Raw genomic sequence first — 25,011 nt, forward strand, 5'->3', positions numbered from 1 at the left:
AGTTCTAGGCATCTACCCTGAACAACAGGAACCAATATACAAGGACACATGCACCTCCATGTTTATTGCAGCACTGTTCACAATAGCTAGGATATGGAAACAACCCAGATGCCCCACCACAGATGAATGGATCTAAAAATTGTGGTATCTATACACAATGGAATATTATGCAGCCATTAGAAATGACAAAATAATGGCATTTGCAGGGAAATGGATGGAGCTAGAAGAAATCGTGTTGAGTGAGGTAAGCCAAGATCAAAAAGACAAACGGTACATGGTCTCCCTGAAGAGTGGATGTTAAATCCAAAATGTTAGGTGATACGACAAAATTAATAGGACTTAAGAAACAAAGAACTTTCACTCATATGGTCGAACCACTACTAAATATCCCCATGCTGCTGATCACATGTATGGTGTATATGTGGTACACCGTTATATGTTATAGACCATGATAGACAATTTGCTCCAGGAAAGTTAGAATGAGCTTATGACTTTAAATGAGCATCATTGTTCCACAATACTGTGGAATGTGGGAAATTATGTAATCACTTAATCACAATTAAAAAAAAAAAAAGAACCTCAGGGAAGGTAGGGAGGGAAGGGATAGTAGGGAGGAAACAATGGAGGGGGTAACAATGCTCAATAGGAAGTGTACTCATTACCTTACTCATTTATTTCATGTAACTGTAACCCTCTGTATAGTATCTTTACAAAAAAAAAAAAAAAGGTAATTTTAGCCACATGACATTTCCCTAAACATGTAGGCCTTATTTCCACTACTTACTTATGCTAGTCAATCAGCTAACTATATTTTCCCTATCTTCAGTCTTTAGTTTCAAATTCAAGTTTATATTCAATTCTTTCATCAAGACATTTCTGTATAGCCAGAGCACTTAAATTATGTGTCTTATTCAACCTCAAATTGTGTTTCTCAAATTTAAACACACATTTAGGTTACCGAGTAAAATATCTCTATTACTCAAAAAGTAGTAAAAATGGAAATATATTACCTTCAACTGGGTGACCGCTTGCTCAGCATTCTTCTTTTGAACTTCCTCTTGCTGTAGCTTTCCTGTTTTCTCAGTCAGCTCATTTACCAACCTAGCATAATCCTGGCGTAGTTTATTTAGTTCTGCAGACTGCCTGAAAACAATAACTACATTAGGAACCTTTCATTATTACACATATACATAAGAATAAATACAACATATTTTATGTTAGTTTTGCTGAACTGGTAATCCTGATGGCAAAATGAAAAGGAACGCAACTGATCATTAATAATCAAGTTGGGGTAGGTAAAATTCTTAAATAATTTTTTTTTTTGGGTCCGGTCATGAGGCCTGAACTCTGGGCCTGGGTACTGTCCCTCAGCTCTTCAGCTCAAGCTCTACCACTTGAGCCACAGCGCCACTTCCGGCTTTTTTCTTTTTGCTTATATGGGGCTGAGGAATCGAACCCAGGGTCTCAGGCATGCAAGGCAAGCCTTCTACCACTGCGCCACCTTCCCAGCCACTTAAATAATTTTAATGATAATTATATCATTTCTAAAAATATAAAATATCAAGTAAAATAGATGATTAAAAACTCATAAGCATAACTAGACAATGTCATTCTTAAAGTTCTCTTCTAGATACTTATTAAACTCAACCAATTCATTGCAACTGGACTATTCTGGTTACCCAGAGAAAGAACATTTTTTAATTCTAATAAAATAAATTTTCATGTTATTAAAAAATAAAAAAATATGCTTATTTCTCTGATTATACTATGAGTTTCTACAAATTATTATTTCTTGGTGGGGCTGGGAGAGATTAGGGACATCAAAGGAAAGGGTGAAAGATAAAAGAAATGACACTGATCAAAATGTATTGTACTCAAACTGACGTGTGTGCTGTGTGTGTCTGTGTGTCTGTGTGTGTGTACATACACCAGTTCTCAGAACCTGAAGGCTACCACTTTACCACCTGAACCGCAACTCCACTTTCAGCTTTTTGGGTGGCTTAATTAAAGATAAAAATCTCATGGATTTTTCCACCTTGGATGGCTTCAAACCAAGATCCTCAGATCTCAGCATCCTGAGTAAGCTAGGGCAGTGGCATCGGCCACTGGCACTCAGCTTTAAATATAATTTTTCTCAAATGGCTCAAGATCATCTATATCCTATCTTATCTATAGGAATGTGTCTTTACTTGTAGACTCTTAAGCATCACCTGAGAGCCACAGAGCTTTTTAAATTAGTCAGGTGTTATTCAGAATAATGAAGTTAGAGAATTCTGTCATAGGGGACACATGGTTTAAAACTTTAAATTCAGCCTGATAAATTTTAAGAGTGCTCCACTAGTAGAAATATATATGTATATAACATACATAAAAAGATATATTCATTATATACACATATATGATATGTAGTTGATATGTAGCTAAAGTCCTTCACACAGTGAAAAAGAATTGTTTATAAAAGTAACTCAATTTTACAAGCAAATGTAAGAAACAGAAGTCTAAACAATTACTATCAAATATTATTTAAGAAAGTACTCTAAAAAGAAATGTATTCATCACCTGACTTACGTAAGTATATCCCCTCTGTACATCACCTTTACAATTAAAAGAAAAAGTACTTTATATTTAACTTAAAATATAACATTTTAGAAACATACTTGCTTTCCAGCTGGTTTGTAGTATTGCTGACTGCATCTCTCAATATACCATTTTCCTGCTTCAAGTGAGCTATCTCTGCTTCCATCTGCTCTCGAACTTGTTGAAACTATTTTACACAAAAAAGATTTAGAAAAGAAAAACTGACAAAGCTACTTTTCCCCCAACACCCAGTATTGAGTGCTGAACTCAGTGCTTCTTGAAACATGTCCCTAGTCTTTATGCTTTTAGTGCATTTTTCAGGTAAGGTCTCATGTTTGTTTGTTTTTGCCAAAGCTGGCCTCAGGCAATGATTTCCACCTTCTGAGCAGCTAGAAATACAGGTGTGCTAGCTTTCCTGCCAGCTTATTTAAGATATGATCATTAATCTACTCCTACATTCAGCCTCTTATCTTCCCCACAACTCCCACAGCCTCCAACAGAGATCTGTCCCTGTTTGATAAGGAGCTGGGAAAAAGGATATGTACCATTATACCTGGCCCAAAAGTTACCTATTTAGAAGAAATTTTACTATCATGAGAATGTAAAAATAACATGTAGAATAAAATCAGAATTATTCTTTTCAAGTAAATATAAACACATTTAAAGAACTTTATTAATAGTATAAACTGATAAATGTAAATAGAAGCTGCAACAGAATCAAAAATAAGGCTAGCCATTGCTTTATTTGAAATATAAAACACCTAATTTCAGAATTAAAAGATTATTTAGGTCTTGCTTACTCAATATAGGGTTACACCTGCCTGTCAGTTTGATATTAGCAATATTTTTAAATGAAAGAGTTCAGTTACCTAAAGTTTAAAAACTGAAAATATACTCAAATGCACTTATATTAAGTCACTAATTGAAACATAATTAGATAATACAAAAACCTACCTGAAAAATATCCTGCCTACTAGTAAATATAAACATACTATGGACTAACTCATGACTATAAACCTACCTACATAGGAGGCTGAGATGTGAGGATCCCAGTTCAAAACCAGCCCAAGCAAGAAAGTCCATGAGACTCTTAGCTACAATTAACCACCAGAAAACTGGAAGTGGTGCTGTGGCTCAAGTGGTAGAGCACTTGCCTTGAGCTGAAGAGCTCAGGGACAGCACCCAGCATTCAAGCCCCATGACCAACAAAAACAACAACAAAAAAAGACTAACATATTAATCTTTTCTTTTCCTGGTCCTGAGGCTTGAACTCTGAGCCTGGGTGCTATCCCTGTGTTCCTGTTTTTGCTCAAGGCTAGCTAGCACTCTACAATTTGGGCACAGTGCCACTTCTGGCTTTTTCTGTGATTTAATTGGAGATCAGAGTCTCACATAGTTTCCTGCCAGGGCTGGCTTTGAACCTCATCTCAGTCTTCTGAGTAGCTAGATTACAGTCATGAACCACTGGAACCCAGCATATTAGTCTTTTTTATGGTGGGACTGCTTGGAATCTGACTCAGACCCTTGAACATCCTAGGCCAACACTACTGATAAGCTACATCACTGCCATCATAACAGATAAAAGGTCTAACAGGTTTAAACATATCTTTACTATTTTACAGTCATCACTACCATTTGCTTCTCTAATTCTTTTAAAACTATAATCTATGTCTATTAACCAGTAATCTTCATTCAACCTTCTCTCTAGCCCCTGCAACTACCAATGTAACTTTCTTCTAGACTTTAATTTTTTTAATTTCAGAATAACAGATCAGAAGTGAAGAACACTGTATCTTACATTGACAAAGACATATTACTTTATTATGCAAAATTACTTGGTGGCTCACGCCTGTAATCCTAGCTACTCAGGAGGCTGAGATCTGAGGATCACGGTTCAAAGCCTGCCCGGGCAGGAAAGTCCGTGAGACTCTTATCTCCAATAAACCAGAAGTGGTGCTGTGGCTCAAGCAGTAGAGCACTCGCCTTGAGCTGAAGAGCGCAGGGACAGCACCCAGCCCAGAGTTCAAGCCCCATGACCAACAAAAAAAAAAAAAAATTACTTTTTAGGGAAATTAAGTGTTGATAACTTTATTAGTAATTCAAATTAATTGAAAATGATATGCTTTTTTTCTTACCCCCATCCCCCATCTTGGGGCTTGAACTCAGGGCCTAGGAACTATCTCTGAGCTTTTGCTCAAGGCTAGCATTCTAATGCTTGAGCCACAGCACCACTTCCAGATTTTTCTGTGTGTATGGTACTGAAGAATCAAACCCAGGACTTCATGTATACTAAGTAAAGCACTCTACCACTAAGCTACATTCCCAGCCCTTATTTTTCAGAGAATTTATATGGAATCTATATCCTGATCTCCGTAAGTAATTAAGTAAAAGAATGTTGGATCATTTCGGTATCTTCACCTTCAAAAAGAGATGTTGCTACAAGTACTTGATTGTATTTCAAATAAACAATAAATAGGAATTAAGAGAAGATCACTTTAAATCAGTTATTCAATAACCTGATTGATAAAAGAATATATCAAATGGCTGGGGAATGACAAGATTGCAGAGTGGGCCAAATGAAAGCTAGAACCTACAGACAGAGTAACAACCTGACAACAGTTTCATTCACTTCTTTTTTGTTATCAGTAACATTTCCATGAAAAATACTTGAACTCAGCAGTAAGGAATAATTTTATAAATTTTGGCAGACTGGCAATATAATCAAAGTAATGTCATAAAAAATTATCTAGTATCAGTTACAGTTAGAATGGAAAAGAGCAAACTATTAATAAGGGGCTATAATTATCCTACTATGAAATAAAGATACTTAACAACCAAGTGCAATCTGAATCTTTAAGATTCAGACCAATTTTCAGACTGAGAAAGAAAAAGCAAAAGATTCAAGCATAAGGAAAATAATGTTGATCAACAGGCAAGAATTTAGCTTTAGACATGTTAAATCTGACATGACAGACCTTCCAAATTGAAGTATTAGCCAGCAAATGAAAGTAACGATTTCAAAGTGTCACTGACCCAGAGAATTCAACTAAGGGTAGTATTATTAGCTCACTTGGCAAGGAGACTGAATCCATGTTCTTCAGAACATGGAACCAGGCAGAGCAGGAGAGAAAGAGAGGCAGAATTCACTAGTCTAGACCTAGGTAGAATCATGAAAACTCATGACACATGGAAAAGACAAACAGTAAGAACTGACTCTCTAGAAATGTTAACAGAAGATAGGTATAACAAGAGTATAACAAGAGACAAAAGGTAAGTCAAAACTCAAGAATCATTATACACTATTATCCCCTCTCTGCTCCAATTTTTCCCCTCCGTTCTTAACACCAAGCCCCATCTACTCAACTCTATTATTTTTACTCAAACTTATCCCTTCATTTTCAACATCTGATTTTTGTTCCTTATGTGTTCTTTTTTTGTCAGTCATGGGACTTGAACTCGGGACCTAAGATTACAGGCATGAGCCACAGGCACCTGGCCTCCTTGTTTTCTGACTTGAATTCCTCCAAAACCCTTCAAATTACCCCTTGTTTGACTCTACACATTGTTACCAGAGTGAAAATTAAATATAATAATAATTACTGCGGGCTTGCTTTAACTCTTTTATTGTCTGCCAAGTCTTCAGACAAGGTCCTTAGATAGGACCCTACATGCTTCTCTATACCTTTCTCTTCTTCATTTCTATCCTGGCTCCCAATTCCCAGAACTCTTACTCATTTTTGCCAGTGGAAACATAATCCTGGGTCCTAGAATCACACCAAGTAGCACTTATATACATACCCTTTTCTCATTCACACTTTACAATGCCTGATTTAAAAAAAAAATCAACACATTCTATCTACTTCCTAATATCTCCATTGCTCCATGGTACATAATGCTGGATCTATTTTCATAGTCTATTTCTTTATCTACTTCCAGCCTCCCTACCTCTAAGCCCTAACCAGAAAATTTACCTAAGAATGAGGAGTGAATTTGACTAGCTATTCTATGCCACTGGTCCAGCATAATGCCTTGTATGTATAAGATACTTTGAAGTCTGCTAATTAGCTAAATGCATTCATTTTATCACATATCTAAAGAACGAAAATATACCTTCATCTGTATCTGTTGAGTCTCTTGATAACTGACATGCATCTTGTTTTGAAATACATTATGTTCCTTTTCTAATGTTCCAATCCGATCTTTCATCCTTGCCATAACCACATTGCTTCTTTCTTTCTCTGTCATCAGCTCCTGAAAGAGTAAAACATGAGGAGGAGGGGAAGATTCAAAAAAAAAAAAAAACTATAAAGAACTTACTTGAAATGTACTATAAGCCCGTAACCTACCCCCTCCCAAAAAAAAATGAGTAAAATTATCCTGAATGCTAAAAAGATGTTCAAAATGCAAAATCAAAAAATTCAAAGGAAAAAAAGACAAAAAAAAACTAACTCTACCTCTTACCTAAGTTCAGATCATTTTATAAGCATTTTGCCACCAAGTGCTTTAGAAAATGAACTTTTTGCTTTAAAAATTAAAACACTGAGAGCCTAGGATAAATCCTGTAGTGTAACTTGATTACTAAAAACATACTTCAAAAGTTAGTTATTATTTTCAAGGACCTGTTATTTCTGGGGATACTAAAAAAGGCCTAGAAAAAAAAAGAAAAAAACAGGTCTTAGAACAGAGGGAAAAAAAGCTTAATCTCTTCCCTTAGACGAGATTAGATTATATCTGTATTAAAACAAAAGTTTGGGTAAAAGTCAGAAGTCAAATCTTTGTCATCTTCCCAACTCAAATACTAAAAGGGTAATTTCACTTTCTTTTTCAAGTGTTATCAACTCCTAGAATATTACCACAGTACATCAAAGCCAACCAATTTGTCATCTATAGATATGACTAATTAGTCCATGTCCCTGCTCTAAGAAACTAATTGACAAAACAACTTTGCCATTTATGATTGCTTCTAAGTTAGTTTATATCCTTAAATTTTTTATTTGTATTTGCAAGTTGTTGCACTGATACACAATGTAACTAAGAAATATACACATCTTAAGTACAAGTTATCAAAAAATAGCTAACTTATTTTTAAACAGTCTACAAGCAATTGTCACATAAAACTAAGTAACCGTAAGGAAGCAGACTTATCATATCTAAAAGGGTACTTCCATTGATTTCTCATTCACTTGAAAATAACATAAAGGATTTATATTTAAGCAAAGCCTATTCATTCTCTAGATACATCAAGTAACTAGGTAGGTGGATAAATCATAAACTCATTTCCCCACTATATTTAATTCTTAAATGGAGAAATAAGCACTTGAGGAAGAAAATCAAATTATTTTTAGAGTTTGAATTATTTTCTTTTATTCTACATAATTTTTTAAGTTTGTTTTGCTTTTTGTTGCTGTTTTGTAGTTTCTTCCCCTTCTAAACTAAAATTAATGGGGTTTGAAGTTGATAAAAATTGTAAACATACTGTTTATAAATAAGTGACTTCTATGACTGCTTTTCATTTACCCCATAAATTGAACTTAAACAAGATTACAATCAAGTTTTGTTCTTATACAGAGAATAGATGTAGGTCTATCTATTTTCAAATAAACTTCCGCTGGGCGCCAGTAGCTCACGCCTGTAATCCTAGCTACTCAGAAGGCTGAGATCTGAGGAGCACAGTTCAAAGCCAGCCCAGGCAGGAAAGTCCATGAGACTCTTATCTCCAATAAACCACTAGAAAACCGGATGTGGCGCTGTGGCTCAAGTAGTAGAGCACTCACCTTGAGCTGAAGAGCTCAGAGATAGTGCCCAGGCCCAGAGTTCAAGCCCCACACCGACAAAATAAATAAATAAATGAATAAAATAAATTCCCAGGCCTCTCACCAGATTGATAGCATAAGATTAAGATATCTAGTTAAGTACTGTACTGTTATTTTAAATTAATAATTCAACTATAACATAGGTTATGTCTTGAGTAAGAAACTTTACTACAAAAATTCTGAAAAAAGTTATTTTTTGGTATAAATTTATTATACAAATAATGAAATCAGGGAAAAGGGGCAATGTTTATCCTTTCATTGTTTTGATTTAGGAACTATATCCATTGAACCTAAGAATGTCTTCACCTGGGTTAACTGTTTACAGCGATCCTTTGCTGCAGCAGCATCTTCCTTTAGAGCAGCAAGCAATTTGTCCTTTTCCTGAAGCTGATGCAGAAGTGCAGTCAATTCTCCTTTACTTGACTACAATGAGACATCAATTCAGATCAGTATTAGTTGATATGGCCAATGAAAACTATAAATGAAATAATCTAATATCAAGTTTTTGGGTCCATGTAGAGGTCAATGTACAGCATACAAAGTAAAGTGACTGCCTAAACTGCAAAATTTAGGAAAATCATTATAATGTTTATTGAAAATTACCAATCAATTAGAATTACATATCAAGAAACACGTTTTATAGGGTTGGGAAGGTGGCTCAGTGGTATAGTGCTCGCTTTGCATGCATGAGGCCCTGGGTTCCATTCCTTAGCACCTCATAAGCAGGAAAAAAAAAAAAGCCGAAGTAGTGCTGTTGCTCAAAGTGGTAGAACACTAGCCTTGAGCTGAAGAGCTGAGGGAAAGTGCCCAGGCCCAGAGTTCAGGCTCCACAACAGACAAAATTAAAAAAAAAAAAAAACATACACCCACACATTTTACAAAGAATTATAGGACTTCTCGTTTTAAGCATAAAGTCAAAATTAGCAATATCCCTTCTTTTCCTTCTAGAAGACTAAAAGAAATATGAAACCAAAACATAACCTACCTCCAATGAAACAATCATGTATTTATAATCACAACACAATACTAACATAGAAGTAAAGACCAAACCCACCCAGATGCTTAACAATGCTGTCAGAGCATGCCTATTGCTGCAGAGATGCCATGGGTATGTAGTTCTCTAAAGTTAACAAGCATTTCACAGAAGAAAAAAATCAATGAAAGCCTCAAGGAGGAAGAACGAAGGAAGAAAAAAAAAACACATAAACTTTGCTCAGAGAGCACTAACAATGAAGCAGAATGAATGAAAGAGACTTTTCTCTACTAAGGCCACAAGTCTTTATCTGGAAGACTTTAACTTGGCCAAAGGATTATTTCAGAAGACTATCAGCCTGCCTTAGTCCTTCACTATTATCACCTTCAAGCATAGAGATGACCTAAGAGAATGTCCTTCTTAGGGGAGAAGTATTTGTGAAATAAATTTAAAATAAAGTAAAATAAAATGAAAAAGTAAAGTAAGCAAAGCACTAGCTGCTCATGGTGTCTGTAATGCTGGTACTCAGGAGGTTGAGATCTGAGGATCACAGTTCAAAGCCAGCCTGACAGGTAAAGTCCATAAAATTATTTCCAATTAACCACCAAAAAGCTAGCAGTTAAGGTGTAGTTCAAGTGGTAAGATACTAGCAAAAAATCTCAGAGACAGACTCAGGCTCTGAATTCAAGCCCCAGGACCAAGATGGATAAACAGGATAGACAAGATAGGCAAAATAGGCAGGCAGGCAGGCAGGCAGGCAGGCAGGCAGGCAGGCAAGCAGGCAAGATGGATGGATGATGGATGGATGGATGGACAGACGGACAAATGGACAGACAAACATTCAAGAGAGAGAGAGACTGACAATTAGACAGAGCAATATAACAATGTGTCTACACAGCCTACTTTAAAAAGGAAAGTTGTAGGAAAAATACAAATGGTAAGTGAAAAAAATTAGCAGAAAAAAAGTTGTTAACAAAAACTGTAATAAAAGTCACCACAATCTTTACAGATCTAATATAGTAGTTATTTCTAGAAAAGAGAAAACAATCACAAACAAAACTTCAGAGAGTAAGACCACATAATGAGGTTAAACATAAGCTAATAAATCTCAAAGTAAAAGTAACAGCTTCCCAGTATTTGCCTTCTTACAGGTAGCAAACAGAAAAGAACACACTGCTATAAAAAGGAAGGGCTAGGGTCTTTTCTCTCAAGGGTAGATAGTAGATAAAAAATAAAATATTAAGGTTTTTTTTGGTTATTTTGTTCAATTTTTTTTTAAGGACTAAGAAAGGAAAGCTAAGAGAGACAAAGAAAAGACAAGTGCTTAATAAAGATTATTTCCGTTATTTCAATGACATAGAAAAGTTCTCAGTAGGGGCTGGGAAGGTGGCTCAGTGGTAGAGCACTTGTCTTGCATGCATGAGGCCCTAGGTTCGCTTCCTCAGCACCACATAAACAAAAAGGAAAAAAAAAGCCAGAAATGGCGCTGTGACTCATGCCCAGGCCCAGAGTTCAGGCCCCACAACCGGACCCAAAAAAAAAAGAAAAGTTCTCAATAATAAATATTGGCTTGAAACTAAAGACTAGAAAGACATGCTACATCTAAGAGAAAACTGATAAAGGGAACAGAAAATTACATAAGAATTATATTACAGAAAATTATAGCTGAACATCAAAAGAAATGGCTCCCTTTATGTTTATACAGTGAGAAAATATAATAAGTAATAAACACTTTATTAACCAAAGAAATGTTCTTACTGTTGAGAGTAGTTAGATAAGTGAAAAGGTAGAATGGTTTTCATTTGAAGAAAAAATTAAACCACTCTAAAAATTTTGGGGTGTTAATGTCAGAGCTTGAAATCCAGGCTTTGCACTCACTAGGCTACTGCACTACCACTGAGTCACAGCTCCAGCCTGGCATTCTGCTGGTTATTTTGGTTATTTCTGCCCAGACTGTCTTCAAACCCCAATCCTCTGGATCTCAGCCTCCTTAGCAACTGAAATTACAAGCAAGACCTACATTGATGCTTAACGTAAGACTCTATTTAAAGCAGATAAGGATGCAGGTAGGGTGTGCATATACACACACCAAGCTTTAGAATAAGAAGTTAAGTCAACCACCTAATATTGAATACCAGCACCATGTTAGCTTACATAAGTAACCTTTCCACCATGACAAAGTATACCTGATGATATAGTGAACTCCATAAGAACAATATTAAATCCATGAAGTTTTCTTGTTTTAGAGTTTATTTTATATATTTTTTTAAATCTACCACAGCAATGATTCTGCCATGCAAATCACTTACTTTTGAAGGGAAATATAGAAATTTTAAACATATACACACTCTGAACAAAGATCTCAAGATATCTGAATGTGCTTCTTCAATCATAAAAGTATTCCATATATACTATACAGCAATTACTTGATCTTGACTTTAACAATTCTAGTCAAAGCATAGTACAGTTTAGCCAAGTGCCAAATAACTTCAAGACCACAAAAATCGTATTTATTTTTAAGCAATTGGCTCTTGTCAAAACATTACATGATTCGATACATAACAAAAGTTACTTAGCTAAATTAAAGCACAAAAATTAGTATAACTACACAAAACAATTTCTGAAAGCACTCCAGAACTTTTAGGCATGACTATGGTTCAGGATATTAAAGACAGGAATAGACAATAACAAAGTTCCTCTGGCTGAAGTCTTATTTGAAGGACTTCTAAACTGTTCACCAAAATCAAATAAGCTTACCTTCTTTAAAGCATCTTGTATCACACCTGACTTCTCTTTCAGCAAGTCTACAACACAAAGAGCCTCATCTTCGGAAAACATCATAGTCTTCAAGGACAGAAGAAAATCTTTAAATTTTACTTCAGCATTTTCTTAATTAAAGAAAAAAATTGGTATTTAGAGGCATAAGAAATAACTTCCATAAAAATAAAAATCAAGAATTCCTGAGCCAGAAGTTAACAACCAAGAAAAAATGGACTTACATTTCAGGTCAAATAACAATGAATGCTCTAGTCAAGAAGGAGGAAAATGTGTTTATCATCTGTACTACAGAATAATTACACCAAGTAAAAGTTTGCACAAACTGAAGAATGCTAAAATGCCAGTATGTGCTACTCTATCAAATGTATTCACAATATCCTCATTTAAATTTAATAATCCCAAGAGATAAACTAAATCCCACAGATATAAACTAAATCCCACAGTTGAATAAATTAATCTCTAAGATAATGAAATCTGATTCTATGAAGAGCAAGTATTTACAAGCAATCCTAACACTAAAAGTCTGTATTCATGAAAAACATTCAGAAGTCACCCATTCCTATTTCTCAGGGCTCTCTCTAATAGGCACTAACCTCACCTTCTTGATGTAGAACTGCAACCTATCCAACCCAAAGGAGCCTACTGCTCTTACCACTTCAGTTATATAAATTTTAAAAGGCAGCTGTGTGTATTCATGAGGTTAAGAAGGCACATGAGAAAACTCTGTACTTTCCACACAACTTTACTGTAAACCTAAAACTGCTCTTAAAATGTTCCTATTTTAAAAGTTCAAGAGTAAAAGCCAAGCACCAGTGGTTCAGGGCTGTAACCCTAGCTATTCAGGAGGCTGAAATCTGAGGATCATGATTCAAAGCCAGCCCTGGCAGGAAAATCAGTGAGACTCTCATTTCCAATTAACCACCAGAAAACAGAAGTAGCACTGTGGCTCAAAGTGCTGGGGCACTAGTCTTAAGCAAAAAGAGCTCAGGGACAGTGCCAAGGCAGTGAGTTCAAGTCCCACAACTGACCAAAAAAAAAATGGGGGGGGGGGAGAGTTTGTATCACACAGGAGATAACGGCAGGAAGAAAAAGATAACCAGAAAGCAAAACAGTTGTAGGACCTAAAGCAAATCAAATTCCAATGTCCAGGTCTACAAATTGAGAAGAGTAGACTGTAAGACTACCTAGAAGTCTTTTGGAAAGATTCTGTAAGGATTCTATTAAGTCTTTTCCAATTCATTGACACAATAAGAAAACATTCTGAACCCCATGAAACTCAAAAATGGCATTTTATAATTTAACAGAATATGACATTGTATATATTACCTTTGTCAGTTTCAATCTTCAGTTTTTTAGCCCCAGATTTCTGGATCCCTTCCACTTGGTCAGGTTTAATCAGATCAGTAACTTCTCTCTTATCCATCACAAGATTTGAGTTAGTATTATCCATCAAAGGAATATAAGTAGTTGCATGAATAAGGGGTTCATCTACCAACACTGCAATTTAGGTTCAAAAAAATCATTATCACTGGAGGTTTTATAAAGCAAAAGAAATTAAACATGCAAAGCACGCTTGAAATTTAATGGTAAGTGCAGTTTTCAAAGCTCTAATTTGCTCAATTTAGCTTTAAATTCTTATGTCAAAAGTCCAAGAACTAAGTGCAAGTGGTTTACACCTGTAATCCTAACTACTCAGGAGGCTGAGACTTAAAGGATCAAGAACTAAGCTAGCCAGGAGAGAAAAGTCTGTGGGATTTCACCTCCAAGCTGAGAACATAGGGCCCTCTCAGTTCAAGTTATGGTACTGCCACCAAAAAAGAAGTCAAAACACTCACCTAATTCAAAAGTACCAAATAGAGATACAGTTGGACCCATTGCAAAAATGAGATGTACAAGTCGTTATATCAAAAAACGAACTTCACAACTTTGGGGGGAGATGGGAAGGGATGGGAAGGGGAAACAAATGAGGAGGCAACAATGCTTGATAAGAAATGTACTCATGGGCTGGGAAGGTGGCTCAGTGGTAAAGCGCTTGCCTTGCATGCCAGAGGCCCTGGGTTTGATTCCTCAGCACCACATAAGAAAAAAGAAAAAAGCCGGAAGTGGCGCTGTGGCTCAAGTGGTAGAGCGCTAGCCTTGAGCTGAAAAGCTGAGGGACAGCGCCCAGGCCCAGAGTTCAGGCCCCATGACCGGACCCAAAAAAAAAATGAAATGTACTCATTACCTTGCCCATATAATTGTAACCCCTCTGTACGGTATTTTCACAATTAAAAAAAAAAGTACCAATATACTTATTTTCTAGTAAATCATTTCAGTCATCTAAAGAATGAGTACATCCTCTAATAGTATCTAAAAACTTCTTACATTTCCATTAGGTAGTTTATAATGTTTCTGGGGTTCTGTCTTTGGGTTTTGGGTTGTTTGTTTTGTTTTTTAATGGTACTAGGCCTCATGATTGCTTAGAAAAGCACTTGAGCCATTCATTCCCTTTTGGCTTTAGTTATTTCTAAACATTAGTTGTTATCACTACCCAATACTATTTGGAAATCACTGTTTAATCTCCATGAAGTTTATAATCAAGCTTTCTTTGTAAAACTTCTGAAAATGTAACAATGCTTTGTCCCTTTTAACAGGATGTCAGCCATATCAACATGCAAATTTTATATAAGATGAAGGATAATGCTATATCCATCTAATGTCTCCAAGTATAATCTTAAGTGATATAAAGTTTAAGCATTACATTGTTTTTTCATATACAGAAAACCATAAGGAAAAAAAATAACCTGAAAGTAGAAGAGAGACCTTAAGAGAAAAGGAAAGAGAACAGGAGACTAGAGGAGGGAAGAAAAGGCACAAAAGGATTATAGGGAAGGTAGATATGATGAACGTATGATATTTGCATGTATGGAAATGTCACAGTGAAATTCACTAATATGTACAAGTAATGTGTTAATAAGTATGATAAAAAATTAAATGGAGAAAAAATTAATTATTTCAGAACTATTTTTCTTCTTTAAGTTTATATGCTAGAGGCTAGGAATGTAGCTTAGTGGTAAAGTGCTTGCCTAGACTGCATGAAGCCCTAGGTTCGATTCCTCAGAACCACATTAACAGAAAAAGCCAGAAGTGATACTGTGGCTCAAGTGGTAGAGTGATGCCTTGAGCAAAAGAAGCTCAGGGACAGCACCCAGGCCCTGAGTTCAAGCCCCAGCGCAGGCAAAAAAAAAGTTTATATGATATTTTTCTCCAAAAACTAAGAATGAGAATATTTACAATGTATAAATTTCAGATAAATTTCTTATCGCAAATTTATACTCATTCAGCCTTATCTGTTAAAGCAAGACAAAGCCAAAAAGCTAAAGAGAATTTGACTCAATTAGAATTTCAATTATAACACATATTAAAACTGGGAATTCCAACTTTACAACTTTGGGTGGAGTGAAGGAGGTAGGAGAGGGAAGGGATATATTGTGGGAGAACAAGGGAAAGGATAACAATGCTTGACAAGATATGTACCCATTCCCTTATTCAGGTAACTATAACCCCTCTGTACAGCATCTTTACAGTAAATAAAATTTAAAACAACAAACTGGGAATTCAAAATCCTGTAAAATCTCCAGGGTTCCTCTCCTAATGTACTTCTCCACAATTAGCCTTTATTATATGTACATATGCGTATTTTACCATTTTCTGCCTTCTGTTTCTTTGATGAAAGTTTCTTCTTTCCTGATCCACCTTCTTGCTTAATCTCTTGATGGAAGGGTAATACTTCTTGCTTTTTTGAAGGTGCCATGAGCGTGTCTACCTTTTTCTCCAGGTCATCTTTATTAACCATAAACACAAAAAAAAAAACATCATAGAAAAAAATAAATACATCAAAAAGGTTGTAGTTATTAATCAATGCTTCTTATGAATGTTTTACCACTAAAATCTTAATGTCTGATATTTACCTCTCAGCAAGACTTTTTCATTACAGCTTTCTTAGTCTGCTATACTAGCTCTTCAATGTACTTGCCTCTTCTTTTATATCCCACTCCTAATCCTACTATTCCATTACTAATCCTACTCAGCCTATAGTATAGTCAGGTCTCTATAATTAAAAATATATATAACATAAAACCCTCCCTACCACTGTAATTTCCAGCCTCTTACACCCATTTCTTTATATAGACAAAAGTTTATACTCCCTTTTCTATCAATCACTTTTCAACTAATTTTGAAACCTAATTTTTATTTCTCACTCCATAAAAGAATTAAATCAGGTCTCCAGTGTCCCAAATGCTACATACTATAAATAATATTCAATCCTTATTTCACTATTCTTCACCATTTCATTGTGTTAGTCTTCATCCCTTTCTTAAATTTCCTCTCCATTATGCTTGTGAAATAAGCTTGTACAAAAGGCCAAATATTGTAAATTCTACTTATATGAAGTTCCAAAGGTAGCTGGATTCATAAAGACTGAAAGTAGAATGGTGGTTGCCTGGAGCTAGGGGACAAGGAAATTAGTGTTTAATGGGTCTAGAGATTCAGCTGGAGAAGACCAGAATTTTGCAGAGGCTACAAAATATGAATGTACTTATTAACACCACAGAACTTAACATTGTTCAAATGTTAAGTTTTATGTTATATGTATTTTACAACACATATATACACATACACACACACACACAAAAAAAAAAAATCCAGATATGGTAGCTCACTCTTATAACCCTAGCTACTCAGGAGATAAAGATAGAACAAAAAGTTAGGAGGGACCACCATCTGATTAAGAAGTCTGGATGTAGAAATGTGATGTAGGTATATGTATAGAAGGAATGCAGAAGTCAAAGCAGCTATTATTTACAGGAATAAGTAACTGGCTTAGGTATCTTTCTTCCTCACTTTACTCCTACTTCTCTAGAGTCAGAGATCTACACGATAAAGGTACATTCTCTAGATTTTGTGTGTCATCCCAGCTACTCAAGAAGGAGGATTATAGTCTAAGGCAAGCCTCAGGCAAAAACATAAAACTCTGACAAAAATTAGTACAGGAAAAAAAGGGGGTAGGGGTGGGGCCCTGGAGTACAGCACATAACATAGCAACTATAATACTCTTGAGTGAAAACCCCAGTACCACAAGAAAAAATTCCTTTAAAAAAAATTGTTTTAGGGCTGGGAAGGTGGCTCAGTGGTAGAGGGCTTGCCTTGCATGCCTGAGGCCCTGGGTTCAATTCCTCAGCACCACATAAGCAAAAAAGAAAAAAGCCAGAAGTGGTGCTGGGTTCAAGTGGTAGAGCGCTAGCCTTGAGCTGAAGAGCTGAGGGACAGCGCCCAGGCCCAGAGTTCAGGCCCCACAACCGGACCCAAAAAAAATTAAAAATAAAAATAAAAAAATTGTTTTATATCAGCTCCTAGAATCGTCCTTACGCTCATAATATTCTTTATAGTTCTCCTTGTGAACTGCTTCAATGCTGATATTCTTCAGTTATATCTTCAATTTAAATAGATCCTTTGGATGTCCTTACCTATACCAGTGGACTTCAGTTACTATCTTCAAGCTTTAAAGCTTCTGAATTATTGTGTACACACATGAAAACCTTATTCCTCCACAATCACATATCTTACCACATCCTCGGCTGCTACAAGCACCTGGACCACAAGCTGAAAGCATTCTCCTTTCCAATCACTCTAATTTGTCCATTCTCTTATACTAACAACCACATTTCAATCAGGAATTACAAAACTTTTTGTCAAGGCCAGACAGAAAATTCTTTAGGCTTTGCAAGCCACTACAGATTTTATCACAAGTACTCAAATCTGCCTCTGCACAGGGAAAGCTAAGATGTATATAAATGAAGAAAAGACTGTACCAAAACTAAAACCTTTAAAGACACTGAGGTTTGATTCATAATTTCTACATCTCTAAGTATCATCTGTCTATTTATTTCTCTCCAACCATTTAAAATGTAATATCTATTCTTGGCTCACAGGCCATAAAACATGGTGGGCAACAAATAAAGCTCACAGCTTATAGTTTGCCAATCCTGTCTACACCTTTAACTACCTATCCCTATTATAATGAGCTTGGTCATGTCATTTTTTATTTTGTAAACTGTAACTGCCTGCTAAGTATTATCTCAAAACTGCCACATAAAATCTGCTGTCACAAATCTCCCAAAGATCTCTAAACTATAAATCTGATGTAACTAACCTGCTTGAAAATCTTCACTAACAGTTAACCTAAGAAGTCCCAGCTCCTGGAATGAATGGTACATAAAAGATCAAGATCTAGATACTGGGATCTTTTAGGCTGCAATAAAAACATTCTACATATACTTCCCTCTGTTTCCTCACACATTCTATTCTGTCAATGTGGAATGAACTCCATTATTTGCTTGAAGTGATTCAGTCTTCAAGATGCAACTCCTCTTTGACTTTTATCCTTCTCCTTATCCCTCTACCCCCAGGCAGTACCTGTAATAGCTGCTTTGACTTCTGCATTTCTTCTCTACATATATATACCATCACATTTTGTGACTGGCTTAGGTATCTTTCTTCCTCACTTTACTCTTATTTCTGTAGAACGATTCTTGGTCATAACTGTAAACAACTTGACACTCTTTAAGATAAACAAATGACTTTTTAAGTCCTTTCATACAAAGTGAACTGTTCTCAGTTCTACATATCACTTGCCATTTTTAAGGTCCTTTCCATTGTACAGTTATCCTTTAATATCCCTTTGGAAATTGGTTCCAAAACTTCCCTGCAACACCAAAATCTACAGATGCTAAGGTCCCTTACACAAAAGAGCCTAAGATTTACATATAACCTATGTATTCTTCCCATACACTTTAGGGATTATAAAATGCCTAATACAATGTACATACTACAAAAAATGGTCCCTGTATTATTCAAAGAATAACAAGAAAAAGCCTGTACCTGCTCAATAAAAGATACAATTCTAAATGGAATATTTTAAACTGATGATTAAATCTGACAATACAGAATTTGTGGATATATAGAACTGACTACACCTATACCTCCCTTGGGTCCCTATCACAGCCATTCCTGACAGCCAAAAAAGCCTAGCTTGCACTTACTCAAATTTGAAAATTCCCAGAACTTTATACTTTAAGTGGCCTACTTTAGAACTCTTACAATGGTTTAGACATACCTAAAGTATCACACTAAAAATTTTATGTATTTTTGTGCATTGTATGACAGTCCCGGGCTCAAACTCAGGACCTAGGCACTGTTCCTGAGCTTCTTTTGTTCAAGGTAGCACTCTACTACTTGAGCCACAGCTCCTTCCAGCTTTTCTGGCAGTTTGAGATAAGAGTTTCACAGACTTCCCTGCCTGAGCTAGCTTCAAATGGCGATCCTCAGATCTCAGCCTCTTGAATAGATAGAATGACATGTGTAAGCCATCAGTACCCAACAAAGTTTTTGTATTTTAATGACCTAGTAATGTCTGTGTCTCCAGCTAACATGTAACTACCTTGAAACGAACTATTCATCTTTGTAGTCCCAGTACCTAGTATAATGTCTCACATAATAAAGATGTCCCAATAAGTGTTTGCAAACTGAATCAAAGGAAGTAATATATTTTCATCTATAATTCCTATCACAAACTAGAAAGCATTGGTTCAAAATTAATGTAGTAATTTCTGACTGATGATAACTACAAATCCTTAGTGGCTTTAGTAAGACCACCAGTTGTTTCGTAAATGTCCACTAAAGTCTTTCCTATTTATATATTTTATTTCCTTTTTTTGGTGCTGTTACTGGGAGTTTGAACTCAGGGCATTGTGTTTTCTCTGGCATGACTCTGGAGTTCTACCACTTGAGCCATCCTCCACTTCTGGCTTTTTTCTGATTAACTGGGACTAAGTGTCTCATGGACTTTCCTGCCCAGACTGGCTTTGAACTTGAATCCTCAGATCTCAGCCTCTTGAGTAGATAGCATTACAAATTGTGAGCACACAGCTCTTTCTATAGTTCTAAGATGTTTAAAATACTGCTTTCTGACATTACTTTTTATCAACAATATTGATGAAAGTAAACACATAGTAACTTAAGCTTTCAGACTTAATACAATCATGCAATAAAGTTAAATAGATTACCGCTTCCATTTTTAGACTTCTTCTGCCCTGGTTTCTTCTTTGAGACAGATGCTTCAGAGGGCGGGGTAGGCTGTTTTATAACTGGGACAGGTTCTATTTTTTTGCCAGGAATCTTTGATGCATCAATATCTTTGATGGCCTGCTCCTCAAGCAAAGGTTTTTGTTTCTTTTCCTTCTTCTTTCTTTCCCTAACACCACTTGAAGTTTCAACCACATTCAATGGAACAGGTACAACTTGTTCATCATCTACAGCCAAAGCATCAGATAATTTAAAGTCTCGAGGTACATTCTCAGAATCAGATTCGTGGAGGGTCCCATTCTGAATTTCTTTCTTTTTATTTTTTTTCTTCTCTGCCTTCTTTTTATCAGTTTTTGTAGGAATAAGCTTCTGTTCTCTTTTCTGCTTTGCAAGAACTTCATCATATAACGTTTCTTTCATGAAAAGCCAGAAGAAGAGGAAAATTACTGTAATAACTACTGAAGGAATAAGGGCAATAAAATATGTTGATTCATAAAACTCCATGGTGCTTTTGTTAATGTGAACCTATAAAACCTAAATGGGAGGCAAGGGAGAAAAAGAAAATCAGTCAAATCTTATAAAAATTAAATCTTACAAAATCCCCATTCTTTTAAGTGCCTTTTTTCCTTTTATTGTATGGTACTGTTGTATACTACTTACCATATGTGAAAATAAAAAGGTATGAAATATTACCACACACACACACAGGACAGTCACTAAAACTTCTAAACTTTAGGGGAAAAAACTGAAGTGGATCATTCAAGGCACCACTTACTGCATAAAACAAAACAATGTATATGCAAAAGTGACCACCACAGCCCTATTTAAATGTTGAAAAGCACCAATAGCATATCAGCCCCACTTGCAGATTAACTCAATTGTTACAAGAAGTGGGAAAAAAAAAAAAAGACCTGTGATCTGAATACTTAGCTAGATCTGCCTTGACTATAGTACATCCCTTACCTCGGGGGATAGTTTCTGATAAAATTAACTCAAAGCAAAAAAGTGATTCTGGTGTTAGGTTCTTCATATAAATTGTCAATAAGTATAGACTACCGAAAAGTGATCTGTATTCTAATGTTACCTCAGATATATTGTAGAAAAGGATATATAATACAGATGCACTTAAAACCTTAGGATAAAGCCAACTAACTTGCATTTTTAACGTACAAAAAAACCCTGAGAATTTTAACGTACAAAAAAAAAATCTGAACTTCTGAAACTGATGAAGAAAAACACATAAAGACACAGGCAGTAACTTTCTTACTGGAACTCAAATAGCTTAGAAAATAAAAGCAAAAATTGAGAAATAGGATAGCATAAAATTAAAAAGTCAGCCTGAGCTACATAGTGAGACCCTGACTCCAAAAAATAGTAAGTTCAAGAATACCAATTAAAGTTACTTCAATAGTTCTAATATATCAAAGAAGATTATATCAAGTCAATGCAAGCAGAAATACTTGAGTGGAACAACTAAGGTAAGATAATTATGTAAAATTGAGTGAGGAGTCTTAAGACCACACCTATCTTTCTAGTTTAGAGGATTCTATAAATGATGAAATCACTTTCTAAAATCAAGAGTATAGGCTAAGATAATTGAACATGGGGTATGAAATTGAGCAAAAGATTAAAGAACAGACAATAGAACTCAAAACCCCAAATACAATTAGATACAAAAATTTATATTTTGTTTCAAGTAAGTAGGAAAAAGGCTGGGTCATTCAGATCAAATAAAAACATCCAGATTTATATTAAAAATTATATACATCTAAAAAAAGCACGAAGTATTTGAAGAAAACATGACAAAATAGGTAAATCCCTTATTAAAGGGACTTTTTAAAGTTTACAAGTATAAAGCTGGGCACCAATGGTTCACACCTGTAATCTTTTTTTTTTTAGTAAGTTTTGGTTACAGTTACGTGATCAAGGTCAAGTACATTCTTATCCAGCATTGTTGCCTCCCTCCTTTGTTTTTCCCCTACCATCAGGTCACACCTGTAATCTTAACTACTAAGAAAGCCAATCTCTGAGGACTGAGGCTCAGAAGCCAAGCCCAAACAGGCAAGCCCATGGGCTCTTTTTTTTTTTTTTGGGGGGGGGGGAATGTCCAGTCATGGGGCCTGAATTCAGGACCTGGGCACTGTCCCTCAGCTCTTCAGCTCAAGGCTAGCACTCTACCACTTGAGCCACAGCTCCACTTCTGGCTTTTTTTCTTTTTGCTTATGTGGTGCTGAGGAATCGAACCCAGGGCCTCAGGCATGCAAGGCAAGCACTCTACTACTGAGCCACCTTCCCAGCCCCTCCATGGGCTTTTATCTCCAGGTAACCACCAGAACTCCAGGAGTAGAGATGTGACTCAAATAGTAGAATGCCTACCTTGAATGAAAAAAGTTAAGAAACAGTGCCTAGGCCCTGAGTTCAGCCCCAGTGCCAACACAAAAAAAGTATTTTTACAAATATATTACATCTACAATAAGAATTTTTTAAACTGCTGTTTTTATATCTATAAACAAATTTTAAAGAACAGGATTTGAGACATTACTCAAGTGGTAGAATACCAGCCATGAGCACATAAGTAAACACGTAAAAAAAAGCCATAAGAGAGCTACAAAGTCTTTGTATTTAAGGCAATATGAGAAAAATAAAACTAAAAAGTCTAATCCTACAAATCAGTAAGAAAATCTGTAATAACAAAACATTACTCATTTCAAGAAATAGTCATCAAAATACAAATTTCATCTAAATTCCTGCTTCAGTCACAATTCCAAAGTATACTGGCCCAGAGTGCACAATAAAAAAATCTTTAAAATAAAAAGGAAAAGATTCAAAGGAACCACAATACATAATAATCCAGAAAAATCAAGTTCTTCATTACTTCTATGACTCACATCTTATTAAACACTTCTTAAATTACTTCAGCAATATTCATTCTAAACTGCTATCACACAATCTGAAGCTAAAATTAAATTTCTCTATTAGCATAGTGTCATTTGAAATATGTGCACACACATGCATATTAAAGTTTATGTTTCATAGCTAGTGCTCTACCACTTGAGCCACCCTACCCTTCCAGTCTTTTTGTTGGTTAATAGGAGAAAGAATCTCTCAGACGATTCTGCCCAGGCAGGATTTGAACCAATTTCACATTTTAACCTTCTAAGTAGCTAGGATTACAAACATAAACGACTAAAGCTTCTATTTAATCAAATTTACTTTTTTTCCTTCAAGAGACTAGAAAAATCAGTTTAAACAGCTATCTTTCATACTTTTGTTAAACTACCAACTACAAACTAACTCATTTTCTCAAGACATGTCATTACTGATTTACACATACTTCCAAAGGATTAAAAACAGATTAAACTTTGAACCAGTTTATCCTGTAAGGAAACCTAAGTTATGATGACATAGTTAAGACAAATTGAAAAGTTTGAAGTTTTAACATTACTTTAATTTTCCTTTTGCAGTGCTGGGAGTGGAACCCAGGGTCTCAAAGCATGCCTGCCAAGCACTATACCACTGAACTAACAACACCCACAAGCTTCTAATAACTCCCTTGTAAAAAGTAAATGCACATCAATACACAAAATCAGTTTCTAAAGACTAAACAAGATGTCTTCAAGACTTCAAAATAAGACATAAAATTCCTACCAAAAATGTAAATCAGCTATCCTACAAAAACAGCTTTTCTTCCCCTAATATACACTGTGACTTATCATTACTGAGTTACAAAGGGCCATCTAATCCAACCATATTTTCAGAGATTGGATCCAGCTGAATGGTCAGCCAGCCTATTCCTCAAAACCAAGGATGAATAGACGCGCGCACGCGCGCATGTGCACACATGCACGCACACCACCGCCGCTGCCGCCGCCATAATTCCCTTTTGTTTATTTAGAAAGATTCTAGACAAGTTCTTCCTAGTTCTGATTAAAAAAAGAAAAAATCATCTCCCTAGAGCCTTTCCCTATGGTCCTCTCCATCCTAATTTTAACCAAATGTGTCTAATCATACTACCACAAGGTAATCCTAATAACTGATGCTTATTCTCAAGTTTATCAGTGAACAGAAAATTTCTTCAAAAATCTGAAAAGGTTTATCCCTTATGAATTTTAGCCAGCGTATTAAAGTCAAGCATAACAGTTTGATACAATATATCCAATGAACCAGCAAAACTATTTGACTACAGGTAGGTCTCAAATAGTAGAGTGCCAGCATGAGAAAGAAGGCCAAATGAGTATACAATGTTCTGAATTTAGCCTAATACAAGCGAAAAGGAAATTAAAATAACACATAAATCCAGTACTCAAATCTGAACTCAGGGCCTCTTGCTCTAGCTCGGCTTTCTTATAGCTGGTGCCCTATCACCAGTCCGGCATTTTGTCGGTTAACTGGAGATAATAAAGTCTTATAGATTTTTCTGCCCAGGCTGGCTCTGACCCATGATCCTCTAGGTTTCAGCCTCCTAGGAGTTATGATTACAAATATCAGCCACCAGCACCTAAATTAGGAGAGAAATAATCTTACAAAGGTTATACTTTATGGAGCTAATCCAAAAAAAAAAAATCTCTGAATTTCATTAACTGAATTTCTACAACCTTAAAACTGGTATAACTTACTTCAAACTTTACAGCTAGGACTTTCAAGGTTGTGATTGCAAAGATCTACCTTACAGACAACAGAACCTGAAAGCTGATGAGTATCAGAAACCTAAAATATGGGTATACAAGTAGAGGCTTCTTTGGCATT

The 25,011-nt window shown here is 35.7% G+C and overlaps 1 protein-coding gene across 1 annotated transcript in view; it reads right to left on the reverse strand.

Annotated features, from left to right (window-relative positions):
- Ktn1 (kinectin 1 (kinesin receptor)) overlaps positions 1 to 20,848 on the reverse strand; it is a 79,078-nt gene extending 58,230 nt beyond the window's left edge. The window contains exons 1-8 of the mRNA XM_013012212.1: positions 20,247 to 20,848; positions 15,826 to 15,963; positions 13,468 to 13,638; positions 12,121 to 12,251; positions 8,697 to 8,813; positions 6,688 to 6,828; positions 2,658 to 2,764; positions 1,011 to 1,143 (exon numbers count right to left, since the gene is read on the reverse strand). Coding sequence (XP_012867666.1) covers positions 1,011 to 1,143; positions 2,658 to 2,764; positions 6,688 to 6,828; positions 8,697 to 8,813; positions 12,121 to 12,251; positions 13,468 to 13,638; positions 15,826 to 15,963; positions 20,247 to 20,769 — 1,461 coding nt within the window. The 5' untranslated portion in view covers positions 20,770 to 20,848. The remainder of the gene's footprint in view (positions 1 to 1,010; positions 1,144 to 2,657; positions 2,765 to 6,687; positions 6,829 to 8,696; positions 8,814 to 12,120; positions 12,252 to 13,467; positions 13,639 to 15,825; positions 15,964 to 20,246) is intronic.
- Between the last annotated feature and the right edge of the window lie 4,163 nt (positions 20,849 to 25,011).

This window comes from Dipodomys ordii, unplaced genomic scaffold, assembly GCF_000151885.1.
Source record: "Dipodomys ordii isolate 6190 unplaced genomic scaffold, Dord_2.0 Scaffold16, whole genome shotgun sequence".
Taxonomy (NCBI): domain Eukaryota; kingdom Metazoa; phylum Chordata; class Mammalia; order Rodentia; family Heteromyidae; genus Dipodomys; species Dipodomys ordii.